Here is a 15,709-nt window from a genome sequence, read left to right as displayed (position 1 = left end):
AAATAATACTCGCTAGGAAGCAATGTCCGTTGAATGAAGATGTGATCGCGCAAAACCGAGCCCAATTTTGATGCAAAGATCTAATCGTACTACAAAGAAATGGTGTCGAAAAGTTGAAAGGTCGCTAGAATCAGTTAATCACTCTACATGCGTTGAACTCTACATATGTTGAAAAAAAATAATCGAATTTTGCCACAACTTCTCAACTGAAACTCTTGTTTTTGCTGATAGCTTCAGTTTAATGCAGGCTACTCGGGTCAAAGAGAACCTTTCAGCATTTTTGAAAAAAACTCGTTGAAAAGAAAGTGAGGTCCAGTTGTTAACAACCAAACTAGTAAAAAATGAGACAGTCAAACAGTAACAAAGATACGAAGATGCTCTTTTTTGCAAGTTCATCAGCTTACATCGCAGATATTCTACGGTGACTACAATTTTTTATCACTCGACCTCCACCTAAATGATCCATCGATGGACAGGTGTGTGTTGACCCAGCTCGTCAGTGAAATAGTTTCGCTGCTTTGCTTTCGTTTTAGTAAATGGTATATATTAAAGCAGCCAGAAAATTGTGTTATTAACAAATCTACCCACTTCGCAACAAATCTAGCCACCATTGCGTATACGTAACTCTTATAATAGTTTAACTTCATTCTCTAGCCAACTTCATGCGCTTTTTTATGGCATTTAATTTTACCAAATTTAGATATTGACTATCAAGTTTTCGAAAGTGCTTCCCTTTTTACGAGAGCAATTCAAAATTTATAGTCTCTTCATGCTTAGATTAATTGACGAGCAAAACGAACGCTTGAAGTCATTTAACGCGTGATTTATTAGGTAGTATGTCTCAACTGTCTGATAACAAGTTGGCTCTAAAATTGTATAGCTGTTAGCTGCGCGGTTTCCAATGGATTCGTATTTTTTTTTAATTTCGAGAATATTGATTGGAAATTTTATATCAAAACCAATCGAAAAATCCTTAATGTTCAATGCATTTTAATAAGAAGAAATATAATTGAATTACAATGTTTATTTTTATAATTTATCCGTACTTACATAACCGTAAGTTGGCATAAAACTTACTAATAGCTGTGTACTTTTCATATTAATTGTTCTAGTGACCCAAATAAGCCCGAAACATATTTAAATAATTATCATATGTACACAAAAAATTTATATAAAACCCTCAAACCCTTCTCGCTTTGCCCACATTCTCTCATCCTTGAACACGGCATTTGCTTGCTGCGTTCACCGACTCATATCTAGACTCCTTTTTTTATACCTTTGCGTTGGTATGTGTGTCAATTCATGGCGTTCTGCTCTGTCTGCCACCTACCGTTTTGTAGGAAATCCCATTGTGCTTTTCAATAATTTCTTCAACTTCCTTTCAGCTAGTCCCCACTATTGACCTTGGCCGCAAAACAAATTTTAGTATTTTCTTTGTCTGTTTTTTTTTTTCTTGCTTTTTGTTTGTTCGTTTGGCAAACGGTGGGAAAAGTGCTTTGAACTTTCTGGCATGAACTATAGCGGAGCCAGCAAGAGGTGATAAATGGCAAAAATTAGTTAAGTGAAAGTTACATATGTACACTTTAGCCGTGAAATATGCGCAGCTAAAGGAAAATGTGAAAAGTTTGTTTGGCGCGATTGTGGAATTAGATATTTTGTTGCAAATAAGTATTACATAATTAGTTGACCTCTTGCTTGTGAACCTTAATTTCCAGACTGAACGGAAATGTACTGAAGAGACATTTCTGTTTAAAAACTGTGTAGAGAAGAAATATATGTACATACATACATATATATTTTATTAACAATGATCTTAGGAATAGTTAAAAGTAATCTCTATCGTGGAAAAATTGCTGATAGTCTTAGCTCATTAGTAATTAAGGTACTTTTTGAACAGAGACAAGAGAAGTTATTTTCACACCATTTGAGTAATCTTTTAGACCATCATATTTATATATAACTAGAGGACCCGTCCACGCTTCACTGTGGCTGATACATAGATAATACTACTCCTACCATCTACATATGTATATGTATATGATTTCTATTAGTTGGATTATAACTATTAGTTAATGAGATGTAGCATTTTTGTAAAGCAACTTGTGTTAGTTTATAAAAAATGGATCATAAAACATTTCGTGTGTCAATAAAGCAGTGTTTTTTTGGGGAAAATACTGTTGAATTTGGGCTCAGAGGAAATCCACCGCTGAAAAAAAGACATTTGCTAAGCTGGAAAAACAGGCGAAATAACACAGAGTAGGCGGCTCGCAAGTTCATAATCCAATAAAAACAACGAATAACTGATTCTGAGAACGTGTTTAAGTGCTCTATAATCGGAATAAAGTGGGTAATAGAAACCATAGCTCCAATCATTTCCCACTGGAGTCCAATCGACAGTCATTTCTAGTGGACTGCACATGATGAACCGGTTCTCAGGCGTGGAAAAACAAAAAAAGTCGGCTGGAAAAGTTATAACATCAGTCTTTTGGGAATCAACGACTGATTACTGAGCCAGTTAATAATCTACTTTTCACTGCGTATTTGGTTGCAGTTCATTTCTTCTGTTCCAAATACTTAGCAATTGCATTATTTTTTAGAAAGCTAAGGCTACCTCTCCACCAATTTCAGCCAAATCGGTTAAGCGTTTCTTGAGTTATAAATGATGTAACTAACAACAACTTTCTTTTATATTATATAGATGTGAGGTGTTTTTTTTATGTTTTTGCTTTGTTTTTTTTTTTTGAAGAAATGAAATATTCAAATATGCTACAACATGAATTTTGAACAAATGCTTATTTGAAATATAATTTTTGTATTTATGAGTTGTATTAAACTTTGACATAAAGATCTAAAAGGTATCCTATGTCCTTACCCTGGTTCTAAGCTACCTCCCCACCAATTTTTAAGCCAAATCGGTTTAGCCGTTTCTTGAGTTATAAATGATGTAACTAACAACAACTTTCTTTATATATATAGATATGTACATTACATCCAGAGGATATGGATCTAAAAGCAATTTTTTTAGCTGAAGCTGTGAAGTTTTTTCTACAAGATTATAAAAATTTCTTGGTAAGTTTTTTGAGATATCTGATGAAATTTAATATTAGGTTGACAAAATATCTCCCTTCTCAGCCCATTTTGTTTTTTGAATTTCGCAGCTATATAAAAGGGTGATTTTTTAAAGAGCTTGATAAACTTTTTTTTTTAAAAAAACACGCCTAAAATTTGCGCAAAATTCTCATCGGTTCTTTATTTGAAACGTTAGATTGTTCATCTGACATTTACTTTTGAAGGATAATTTCATTTAAATGTTGACCGCGCGGCTGCGTCTTAGGTGGTCCCATTCGGAAAAGTCCAATTTTGGGCAAACTTTTTTCGAGCATTTCGGCCCCCCCCCCCTTGCAATAGCCCGAATTTCTTCCCCCCCCCCCGGAAATGTTGTCTTCCAAAGCTGGAAAGTATTGCTGGCTTATTTCCTGTAGACTTTAGACTTGACGTAGCCCCACAAAAAATAGTCTAAAGGCGTTAAAATCGCATGATCTTGGTGCCAACTTACGGGTCCATTTCTTGAGATGAATTGTTGTCCGAAGTTTTCCCATCAAAATGGCCATAGAATCGAGAGCTGTGTGGCATGTAGCGCCATCTTGTTGAAACCACATGTCAACCAAGTTCAATTCTTCCATTTTGGCAACAAAAAGTTTGTTAGCATCGAACGATAGCGATCGCCATTCACCGTAACGTTGCGTCCAACAGCATCTTTGAAAAAATACGGTCCAATGATTCCACCAGCGTACAAACCGCACCAAACAGTGCATTTTTCGGGATGCATGGGCAGTTCTTGAACGGCTTCTGGTTGCTCTTCACCCCAAATGGCGGCAATTTTGCTTATTTTACGTAGCCCATTCAACCAGAAATGAGCCTCATCGCTGAACAAAATTTGTCCGAAAAAAAAAAAAAACCGAACAATGTGATTTTGGTAATAAAATTCAATGATTTGCAAGCGTTGCTCGTTAGTAAGTCTATTCATGATGAAATGTCAAAGCATACTGAGCATCTTTCTCTTTGACACACCATGTCTGAAATCCCACGTGATCTGTCAAATACTAATGCATGAAAATCCTAACCTCAAAAAAATCACCCTTTATAAAGGGTTACAGAGCTTGTATCAGACAATACTATACATCTTTGAAAGGTCCTTGACGTAACCTACAAAACGACGCTATGCATGATTAGTTTGGATATTGCGTCCCAACAGTTATAGACGTGTAAACATATGAACACGCCGAAATACGCGCTATCTTAAAGTTTTCCTTCGTTAAAGGGCTAATCCGGTAGAGAAACGTTCGGTGAGATTAATGTTGTTTTTGAGAGGGATGGTACTGTACCACCCGGCCGATGACCTGTGATGACGAATACCGATCAATCATGAAAAAAATCGTGTTAAGGACTGGCATGTGGCATCTCGTGACATTGCCCAGAAACGTTGGAAGTTAGTCACCAAATCATTTGAAAAACCATCTGCAGAAGGCACCAATACACAAAAAAGCTTAAGTGGTTTGGGTGCCGCATGATTTGACGCAAAAAAAACTTATGGGACCAAATCAACGCCTGCGATATGCTGCTGAAACGGAACGAACTCGTCCCATTTTTTGAAGCGATGTGGCTGGCGACGAACAATGAATCGCATACGACAACATCAAGTGAAACGGTCGTGGTCAAAGACTGGATGAATCGTCCCAAACACTGGGCCAAGACGGGATTGACGGCCAGGAAGGTTTTGCTGTGTGGTGTTTGGTGGGATTGGCAGGGAATCATCAACTATGAGCTGTTCCATATGGCCAGACGCTTTATTCTATTATCTACTGCGAACAACTGGACTGCTTGAAGCAGGCGATCGACCAGAAGCGTTCAGAATTGGCCAACATGAAGGGTATAATGTTCCACCAAGAGAACGCCAGACCACACACTTCGTTGATGACTCGTCAGAAGCTATGGGAGCTCCGATTGGAGGTTTTATCGCATCCACCATATAGCCCGGATATAGCCCCAAGTGATTACCACCTGTTTCTATCCATGGCGAACGCCATTGTTGGTGTAAAGTTGAACTCAAAAGAGGCTTGTGAAAAGTGGCTGTACCAGTTCTTCGCAAATAAGGAGAGGGCTTCTACGAGGGGGGTATTCTGAAGTTGCCGTCTAGATGGAAACAGCTTCACGAACGAAACGGCGCATATTTGAACTAAATCCAAACACTTTAACACTTTTTATAAAGCATTGAATGAAGAGCAAAAAGGCGGAAGGGAGATATTTGATAACCTAATATATGGTATAAGCTATCAAGTGGTGAGCATACTGTACAGAGTTTAGGCGGAAAGTAATACGACTGAGTCGATTTAAAAATATTTATTAAACGAAACATTCAGTTCTTTAAAAACTTTCAAAATAGGCTCCTTCTGCGTCGATGGAGCGCTGCCAGAGCGATTCCCAGCGTCACGGAAGGCATTCTCCGGAATAGCCTTGAGAACCGAAGTGCATGCTGCTTGTAGCGCCTCTGCCGTCTCAAAATGCTTGCCTTTGATCGGTCTTTTCAGACAAGGAAACAAAAAACATCCGGATGAGGCCACATATGGGCTAAAGGGCGGCTGAGGAAGCGTCGGGATGCCGGTTTTGGTTAGGTAGCTGTTCACAAGAAGGGCAGTGTGAGCCGTGGTGCTGCTTCCAATCGGCTCCGACGTCTGGCACATGTTCAAGTGCTTCGTCACAATATCATGAACCTCACGTTTTGATAAATTTAACATCTGGGCAATTAAACGAATACTTAATCAACGGTTTGAGTTCAAAACTTTGTGCACACGAGCCACATTGTCGGTGTTTGTCGAATTCGCAGGTCTCCCAGCACGGTCTTCATCAGCAACCTCTTCCCGACACTCTTAAATGGCATGGTGCCACCGATACATACCACTTTTTGCTAAAGCAACAACTGTGTAAGCCTGGTGGATCATATCAAACGTGTCAGTCGCAATTTTATCTAGTTTCACACAGAATTTAATCACGTACCTCTGCTCTAACAAACGCTGTTAAAAGTACTATTGTACTCGAATTACTTGCATATTTGAGCAGCTACAGTCCGATTATTTAAAGCTTTAACAAAAGCAGTATAAATATACAAACATACGCATTCCTGCCTCAAATGTATGCAACATTGTATTTATAAATTATTGCACAATTGCAACAACAAATAAAAATGCATTTTTCAAATTCTTTGAAAAAATCGTTTGATAGCCACTAAGTGACACATTAAAAGGCAGCAGACCATAAATTCACTTTAAACGGAAACCCCTCTCTCAAATGCCGTTGTAATTAAGTACCATAAAAACATGAAAAAGAGAAAAAAGTGTTTTAATGCCGTGTATTCATAAGGAAATGGAACGGAAATTGCAAAAGCCACCTAACGGAAATCTTAACTTGATGTTGATGTTGCATGTAACGTCTTAATGCCACGGATATTTACTGCCGTTACAAACACACACACCCACCTTTGATCTCACTCACTTAAAACTGTTTGCCAAGTGAACATTCTTAAGTGTGGGGAATGTGATATCGCAAGTGATTTGAAACGTGATTTGAAATGTGCGTGCAATGCAGCGCCAGCAGAAGTGGAAACTTTGTAATTATTCAATAAAATATTTACTTGGGGTACTCACATAACGCACCGACTGAAGTTCTTACTTATAAATGGATTATAAATAAAGCACTTTGCATAGCGTGTGGGATTGAGTTTGCCAGTTTGATATTTACTTTTACATGTGATGGTTTGATTAAGGGGGTTCGAACCTAATTCTTAAGCTTACTAAAATAACTCGTCAGGAGACGAATTATTTTTCTTTTTACTACCTAAGCTATATAGTCTTCGGCCAAACAAATCGGTCTTTGAAACTTTAATTTGAACATCCGAACGATCCCAAATGCAAAATTACCACGTTCCAGGTAGTCGATGAAAATGTTTTCATGTTAATCTCAAAAACTACCAGCGAAAATCTTGCTGATCAGTCTAAACGAAAGGAAAGGTGCTTCGGACAAGATAATGAATTTGCTGTATATATATCATGACTTTTTCTTTAAGTATGTCAATAATTTGTTTACAGGGTTTGTCTGGAAAGTAATAGGACTGATTTTCTAGACAGTATTCGGTAGAGGTCGGTCTTAGCTAACGAACGAGCGGCTGGTCAGTTTTATCCGAGCATCTGGCGAGTCAGGACAAACATTTTCGCGCGACGTGTTTCTAGGAGTGGTGCAAGCCGAAAATGCAGCGTTCTTTAGAGTAGAGATACGCGATTAAATTCTGTGTGAAACTCGGTAAATCTGCGACAAAGACATTTGATATGATCAAGCAGGATTATCCAGATTTTGATTTAGCAAGAAGTGGTGTGTTTCGGTGGCACCAGGACTTTACGGAGTGCCGGGAAGAGATCGCTGATGAAGACCGTGCTGGGAGACTTGTGACTTCAACTTCAACAAACACCGACAATGTGACTCGTGTGCGCACAGTTTTGAACTCAGACCGTCGACTAAGTATTCGTTTATTTGCCCAGACGTTAAATTTATCAAAATTTGTGGTTCATGACTCACTTGAACATGCACTTTCCTTAAAAATGTCAATAATTTAATTAAACAACTTTCTTGGTTTGAGGTTCTTCATTGATGGTGCGAGGATTGGTAGAAAAAGAATTCCAGCATATCATTTGGCATAGTGGCTGCCTCTTTCCTAACTTATTAAACATACGCCTCATTTCCTTCTATATAACTGTTTGAGATCAGGCTATCAAGGCTAATAGCTTGGCGAACTGTAGGCGGCCTAAGATCTTAAGTTCTGTGGACAGTCAGTAAGCAGACCAAGAGCGACAGGTGACGAAGACGCGGCTTAAAATACCTGAAATTTCTAATGATCGCCGGTGATGAGAGGAATTAATGCCGTTTCTGAATAAACATTCATAGCCTCGAATGGGATGCTGGAATACCTACCCTGGAGAGGGAATCAACTCAGTGACGCTTCACTGACATGGAAACCGATATAGAAATATCCCCAATTGCATGTATTTGTACAAAAAAATACGCTGTACTCGCGTTCATTAGGATCGAGACCAGTAAGATCGTAATTAAGAAATATTGGAATAACTGATTTGAACGATTTTGCATTCGAGCTGGTGAGAATGGTATTCTATGACTTTAGTAGGCTTTGGGAAACCCTGTTACAATGTCAGCCTAATAACACAATTGCCTCCGTCTCGTTAAAACCTTGGCAGGTCCGCAAATAAGTTCTAAGCGCATCACTATTAAATTAGCCGCACAGGTGTCGACTGAGTTTCCATCGGAAATTTCAAGAACAAACGACTTCAGGGATCTCAACTCTTCAGCATTTGGACGGAACATCTTCACTCCACAGAAGTCTCCGAGACATCCTGCCGATAACAAAAGAGATTCTGACGACCGAATATGATTGGTATAACCCTAACAACCGATCTTTTATAGTGACTGGTAACCATATAGCAGTGGCAGTACTCGTAAGGTCACAAAGAGATATAAGTAAAAAAACAACGATGAAAAGAAGAATTAAGACCCGTTCCTAAGCTTACAATATATTTAAGAGTTGTCCTTCGTAGTCAAGTTAAGTATTTCTTGTAGAAAGAAGGCAAAAACTACCATTTAAGAAGTTATTATTTGATTTGAAAGAATACTATACAAGAGCTCTCGTTGAAGTTTTAAGGACTAGCAGAACACTCTTCTACGGTTTACAACGGTGATGTTGAGACCAAGTTCAATGGAATATTGAGAGATTAAAAAAGCTCCAGAGTTCACAGAGGCAAAATGTGGTGTTCGTTCTTGAGTACCTACTTAAGGGATCTGTGGACTCCTCTTTGTCGATCAGAGCCAAATTTTCAAGCTTTAAAACCTTATTTTCCTTTGGGAGTAATCTTTTGAGAGATTTCAAAATTTCGATTTCGAAGAATTTCCTTGAAAATATTTGAAGAAACTGTCTTAAAAACCCACGATGTTCGTTTTTCTTGAAAAAAACCCACATGATGTTCATTTAGCTTCAAGCCAACCTTAAATTCTTTACTTTAAAGAAAAAAAAATACACAAAACACCAGCAAAAAATTCTCTGCGATAAGTTTGATAATCCTTCCGAAGTTCTATAAACTCTTAAATCGCCTGAAAACCACAACTTTTCGCTTCAACAAATAACAAAATGGATTTGTTTCACACGACGCCTTTCGATTATGCAAATACGAGCGCACACATGCATGTAACTGTATATGGGTGTGTGCGTTTTATGGCGTCAAACTTTGCGTGCTGCACGTGAACACGTGACTTTTCACCGAGCGGCTTTTCTACATCGCAAAGTTTGTATATAATACATATATACAAGTATATATATAATATTTACGCTGCGGCTTTTATTGCAAGCTATTCGGTTTTGAGCGACCACACGAGCTTCCTATCGATTTCTTTGGTCGCGACATGACCACTTAAATATTTACATATAAAATTTTGCATAACAACTTTTTCGGTTGTATACCGTTACTTTGTCGGTGGCGGGAGTTGCGGCAGTCGGCGCTGACTTGTCGCCCAACTCAGCGTTTAATTACCGCACGACATGCAATCAATGAATTGTTCGGAGTGTGATAGCACTAAATTTTGCATGGATTGCCATAAATGTATACTTACGAGCGGTGCCGCCATATGGTTAGGTCGCTAGAAATTATTGGAGTATGTGGTATATAGTATCTGCAATATATGTAGACGTGTACAGAAAATAATATGTCCTTTGGAAAAGTGTGATGGCAGCACATGAGTTCGAAACTATGTTTCTGTAAAATGTTATCTTAGTTTGTTGAAGTTTCAGAGGTTTACTGCTGTTGTGATGGTTATATTTCTCTTGATCATTATGAAATTATTGGATTTCCGAAACGAGCATTATTTTTAATGTCTGTCTTTTTACGAGATTAGTTTTTGAAGCTCATCTTAAACGATTTAGAGACCTGATATCACTAACCTTCTTTGCTTACGCGCTACGTCTCAGATGTCCATCCGTTGAATTCGATTTTCTGTGACTCGTTCGAGCATTTCGGCTGGTAACTGGGGAAAGACACGCGTGATGCTTTACTCCAAGGCGAAGCGGGATTGTCCGCATAAACTTTAGACTTTGCATATACCCACAGGAAATAAGTCTAACGGTGTGACACCACACGATCATGGTGGCCAATCGACCAACCCAAAACGTGAAATTATCTGCGAAGAGTTTTCTCAATAAATCCATTTACTGATGCGATGTGAGGGAAGTGGCGACGTCCTGTTGTAATCGAAAGCCGCCGAGATCGCGAGCTTCAATATCAGGCATAAAATAGTTGGTTATTATGGCGCAATAACCGTCGCAATTGACGGTTACGTTCTCACTGGCATCATTTTTGATTTCACCGACTCACACACCACACCAAACTTTTGTTTTTTCTATGTGAAATGACAGTTCTTAAATATCTTCGTATTGCCCTTTGTCCAAAATGCCGCAATTTTGGTTTGGTTTCGGGTCTTATCGCTGAATAAAATTTGGCTCGAAAATACCGGATCTTCTTGAAACGTTTCAAGAGCCCATAGAGCGAAGTGGTGTCGCTTGGGAATGTCAGCAACTGTATTTTGTACGCTTTCCATTTAAGATTTCGATTAAAAATGCCTCAAATCGTTCTTTTTAGGCCACTGCAAGTGCTGGTGCAGAATCGTATTAAAAGATCCAATGCGCGCTATCGAATAGACTATTGACTAACTGCTTTACTTCTTCTTCTTCTTGGGTATTTTTTTTTACGTGGCTGGTCCCAAACCTAGCGCACAACCCTATGTAGGGGATGTTTCGCCTTCTCACTTTAGCTCGCCTTAAACGGATATTCTTAGGCTACCCAGAGGATACTTGGCCAAAGACCGGAAGTCGTGACCTGCTTGAGCCATATGTAAAAGAATCGTTTCTGGCCACTCCCAAGTGAATGGTGATCAGAGAACTTTCCTCACTTGCGTGAACTTCTTCACATGACCCCATCCTCCACCTGCTTTACCACGACTACTAAAACACTCTGCTAGTACATGCTCATTACCTTTCGCACAAAAGTGCAGAGGTGTAATGCCATTTCATTAGACTTCCCTGCAAACATTACAGCAGCTGGATGATGACTACGCCTACTGCCGGCTACTGATGGAGACTTGGAATACCATTTGTTGCGCCTTTGGAAGTATTTGCGAGGATTTTACTGTTTAATTTATTATAAACTTCTTCAGTAGTAAACATTTTTTCATATGTAAAATGTATATCAAGACTATTTTGCTTCAAGTGCGTTGTTAGAGATGCTGTTCATTTGGAGATCATCTCGAATAAGTCTTGACATTAATCTGCTCTATATATTCTTTTTCTCTCACATAATTTTCTGTTGATTCTGTGATTTCTCCGAGTTTGTTCGTGATTAGTTTTTATTTGGATTTTGAGGCTGGCAGTTTCGCTCCACTAGATGTTTTTTTTTTCTCTTTTCAATAACTTCTGGATTTCTAGACTGTGCTTGGTCTATAGGATCTCAGGTAATCCTCGATGAAAAAGGGTCAATTTTGATTCTGGGTGTGATCAAACCAAAATATACTGCTGAGGATTGCTTTGAGGTGTTTTTGGATAACACTATCGTTCGTATTATTCCATATTTTCACTAAGATTCGTTTGCGGAATATATTAATAGATGTTTTGTGCGTTTATTAGTAATGATCTTAGTCTAATAGAAAATAGATATACATATGTTCCTGAAATTATGTAAATATACATTTGTATATGTATACCTTAAGAGTGAGAAAATCACCAGAAAATAAATAGAAACCTCAGGGAAGGAAGAGCTCATAGATAACTGATTGACATGTTTGGGGTTCAATGAATGGTATATGGCATTATATACATATGTACTAAAAGCAAATATTTCTAGTAAATTTCAAGGTTTCGGAAATTAAATTTGCATATCAAAAATTATTAAAAAAAAATGCAGATTCGTTTTTTATATTTCCAAGTAATTTGTTAAAATTAAAAAACAATAAAAGAAAAATCGAAAAAATTGGTTACTTAAGAGCTTAGAGTTTTTGTACCCAATCAACTGCAATTTTTTTGGTCTGCCCTTTTTTCTTGCTGGCTAATTAGCTTTTGAAGTTAACGGAAGTATTATCAATGCCCTACAAGTCAAAAGAGATGAACATTTGTCTTCGCGTCCAAATAAGATATTCATGAATATTGACAGCGGTCATTTACAAGGCATTACTCTTCATTACTTACATTTACATGCAAACATATATGGCATATATACACCCATACATACACACATACAAGCATAAGAAAACTTATTTGCTACTCTCCCATATATTCGCCAGTTTATCTCATTGATTGATGATGATGAATAACCCAACATTTTTCTTCACAAAACAAATTTCGAAACTCTTTCATCGCTTTCTGTTTTTTTTTTTTTATCGAAATGTTGTTGTTGTTTTCATATTTATTTTTTCCCGTTTCTAAATTAGCCACTTGTGTTAATCCCACGCAGAAATTTCTGTATTAGCAGCACTTAAGTGTTTTATGGCCACTTGAAGATAAACACAAATACTCGGACAACAACGAAAACAACAAAAACAAGAAAAAGAAAAAAGAAAATGTAAAAAAGAATTATTTCAATTTCATGTTGATTGAAATATTTTAGTTGTTTTGGTTGAGAGTGTGTGTGTGTATGTTATTGTTGACTCACGCGTAACACTGGACCAAGTGTGGTATTTATTTATAAATGATTATATAATTTATAAAAAATTTAGAAATTCAAAAATCAAGTAAGCATTTTTTATCACTTTTTTCATTAGCGAAATTTAAAAGAAAACAACGGAAAAAAAGAATTGAAAAATGTGAAATTTTTAAATTAAATTAATTACTAATTAATTTTGTGTTTTAAATTTATGTTATAATTAATTTTTTTTATATTTAAGAAAATAATTAGCTACTGATAATTATTTAATTAATTAATGAAAATATAAGTAATACCCTTTTTTATTAATTAATTAGTCAACTAAAAACTTTGTTTCTTAATTAATTTAATTACCAATTAATTTTGTGTTAAATATATGTTGAAATTAATGTATTCATATTTAAAAAAAAATTATAATTAATAAGAGAATTAATTAATAATAATTTTTTAATTAATTAATGAAAGTTGTATTAATAATATTTTTATTAATTAATTATTAACAGTTAATTAATCATTATATTTAGTTACAAAAATTTTTAAACAGAATTCTATTTTATAATTAAATTATTATTTATAATTAAAAAAATTAATTATAATACACAAATTATTTAAATAATTAATTGTAATATAATTACCAATCTTGTTTTTATTACATGAATTATTAATTAATCATGGTAAATGAAAAAGTTTTCTTAATTACAAAAATTAATTATAGCCCAATATTATTAATTATTAATAAATAATTTGTGTAAATGAATTAGAATCACATTATTCTAAAAAATTTATATTTTTGATTATTTTTTAAAAGATTTAAGCTTTCCAATTGCCGCGGTGGAAGAAAAAAATTAAAAAAAAATTAATATAATTAACTAATAATTAACATTTGAATTAATTTTTCTTACATAATAATATTATTTTTGTTAACTAAAATAATAAAAAAAATAAATCTTTCACTTAATTAATTAAATTATTAATATATTTAGTAAATTAGTAATTAATTAATTTTGAAAATAATTTAGAATAGTTAATTAAACTTTAATTAATAACTAATTACTCAAATTAAAATTGTATTCTTATCAAATTAATAAAAAAAATAATATTTTTGATTATGATTTTATAATCAATTACCGCACTAGAAAGAAATAAATGAAAAACATAAAAAAAATAAATTTTTAATTTTTTATTATATTGTTATTGTTAGCTAAAATAATTTAAAAAGTTAAATCTTTAAGTTCGTTAATTAAATTACAATTATTATAATTAGTAAATTAGTAATTAATTACTTTTAATAAAAATTTAAAATAATTAATTAAACATTAATTAATTACTAATTACTCAAAACCTATATTTTACATTAGTAATACTAAAACTTAATTATTTAATTATTTTTTGTAAGTAATTAATAATTTATACCTTGATTAATTTTTCCTATTTAATAATATATTATTGTTAACCATAATAATTAAAAATGGCATAAATTAATTAAATTAAAATTATTATTATTATTAACAAATAATTAATTTTAATACTAATTTAGAAAAATTAATTAAACATTAATACATAATTAACCACTCAAAACAAATTTTTTTCATTCGAAAAATTAATAATTAATAACAAAACTTAATTATTTAATTAATTTTTGTTTGATAATTTTGAATTACATATTTACCAATTATCATTACCGCATCATAAAAATCGCTTAAGAACTTTTAAAAATAATTTACTATCTGATATATCCACTCACCAGCCCACCTACGCCCACATAGATCGATAGCGATATGAATAAGCCAATATGATTCAGCGCCGATTTCCATTTAACAGACTCCCAACAGCTTTTCTCCTTGTAGCACAGCACATGGCTAGTTGCCTCGGACTCGACGTGCACATGCTTCAGTTTATCCAAAAGCTCTATGCTGTCCTCGTCGGATGAGTCGAGTGTATTTTTGCGATTTTTCATATTTATTTTATTTTTTTTTTTTCAAATTTCATTTACAAACGAAAACACACGTCAACACATAAACACAATTTTATTTTAGATTTATGCATGATTTTATTTATTTGATTATTGCTTTTTATGCTTTTTTTACAGCCACTTCACTTTTGCTGGCGCATGTAACACACATACATGCAAGTACACACACAGCCACACATGGCGTTTCGGTGACGAATTCGCCGATTTTGGTAAGTGCAGACTTTTATGTAAGTTGTTGTTTTTGGCTTATAATTTTCATTAATTCACTTTACTTGTAAATTGTTGTTGTTGTTGTACATTTTGATTTACCACATATACCCGCTTATTGGCGGAAGTGTGTGGGGTTAAAAGATATTTTGTTAAATTTATATATATTATATATATGTATGTGTATATAACAACACAATGTTATGATATGTTAAAGTCTCAGAGTACAGTGGGGTAATTTGTTCTGTATACGAGTATTTTTAAGAAAAGAAGCAGTATGAGGTCAGAGGAGGCAGCTTCCTACCCATAAATTTAATAAAATGGAAATAAATAAAAATTATAATTATTTAATATAACTTCTTTAATTTATTTAAATAATTATGAATTTTAATTAAATAATTTTTTTGAACCAATTTAATAAGAACAAGTAAGGAACAGCTAAGTTCGGGTGCAACCAAACATTTTATACATTTGCAACTTGCAGGAATCTAAGCCAGGGAAATACTTTAAAATGTAAAACCAATCACATAGAGTAAAGTCAGCCGGATGTTCGAAAATGCTGAAATTAGTTGTATAGGGCTAGGTCAAGTTTCCGCTCTAACTTATCCATTTTGCTCACAAAGATACACTGTTTCGAGTAAAACACGTTCTCTTATTTTCATGGGATAACTCACAAATTGGGCGACATATGCGGTACAAAGTCACCCGGAAATTCGAAAATCATTTTATTAGG

At 34.8% G+C, this 15,709-nt stretch overlaps 1 protein-coding gene across 2 annotated transcripts in view; it reads right to left on the bottom strand.

Annotated features, from left to right (window-relative positions):
- The window catches only part of LOC105224350 (TWiK family of potassium channels protein 7), an 85,543-nt gene extending 70,473 nt beyond the window's left edge, over nucleotides 1-15,070 (bottom strand). The window contains exon 1 of one of the 2 annotated variants that reach the window (XM_049455426.1): nucleotides 14,542-15,070. In XM_049455426.1, coding sequence (XP_049311383.1) covers nucleotides 14,542-14,754 — 213 coding nt within the window. In that variant the 5' untranslated portion in view covers nucleotides 14,755-15,070. The remainder of the gene's footprint in view (nucleotides 1-14,541) is intronic. The other variant, XM_049455428.1, reaches the window with a different exon arrangement.
- Between the last annotated feature and the right edge of the window lie 639 nt (nucleotides 15,071-15,709).

This window comes from Bactrocera dorsalis, chromosome 4 (assembly GCF_023373825.1).
Source record: "Bactrocera dorsalis isolate Fly_Bdor chromosome 4, ASM2337382v1, whole genome shotgun sequence".
Lineage (NCBI taxonomy): Eukaryota > Metazoa > Arthropoda > Insecta > Diptera > Tephritidae > Bactrocera > Bactrocera dorsalis.
The sequence above is the reverse complement of the archived record's forward strand: the minus strand, read 5'-3'. Positions and strand labels throughout refer to the sequence as shown.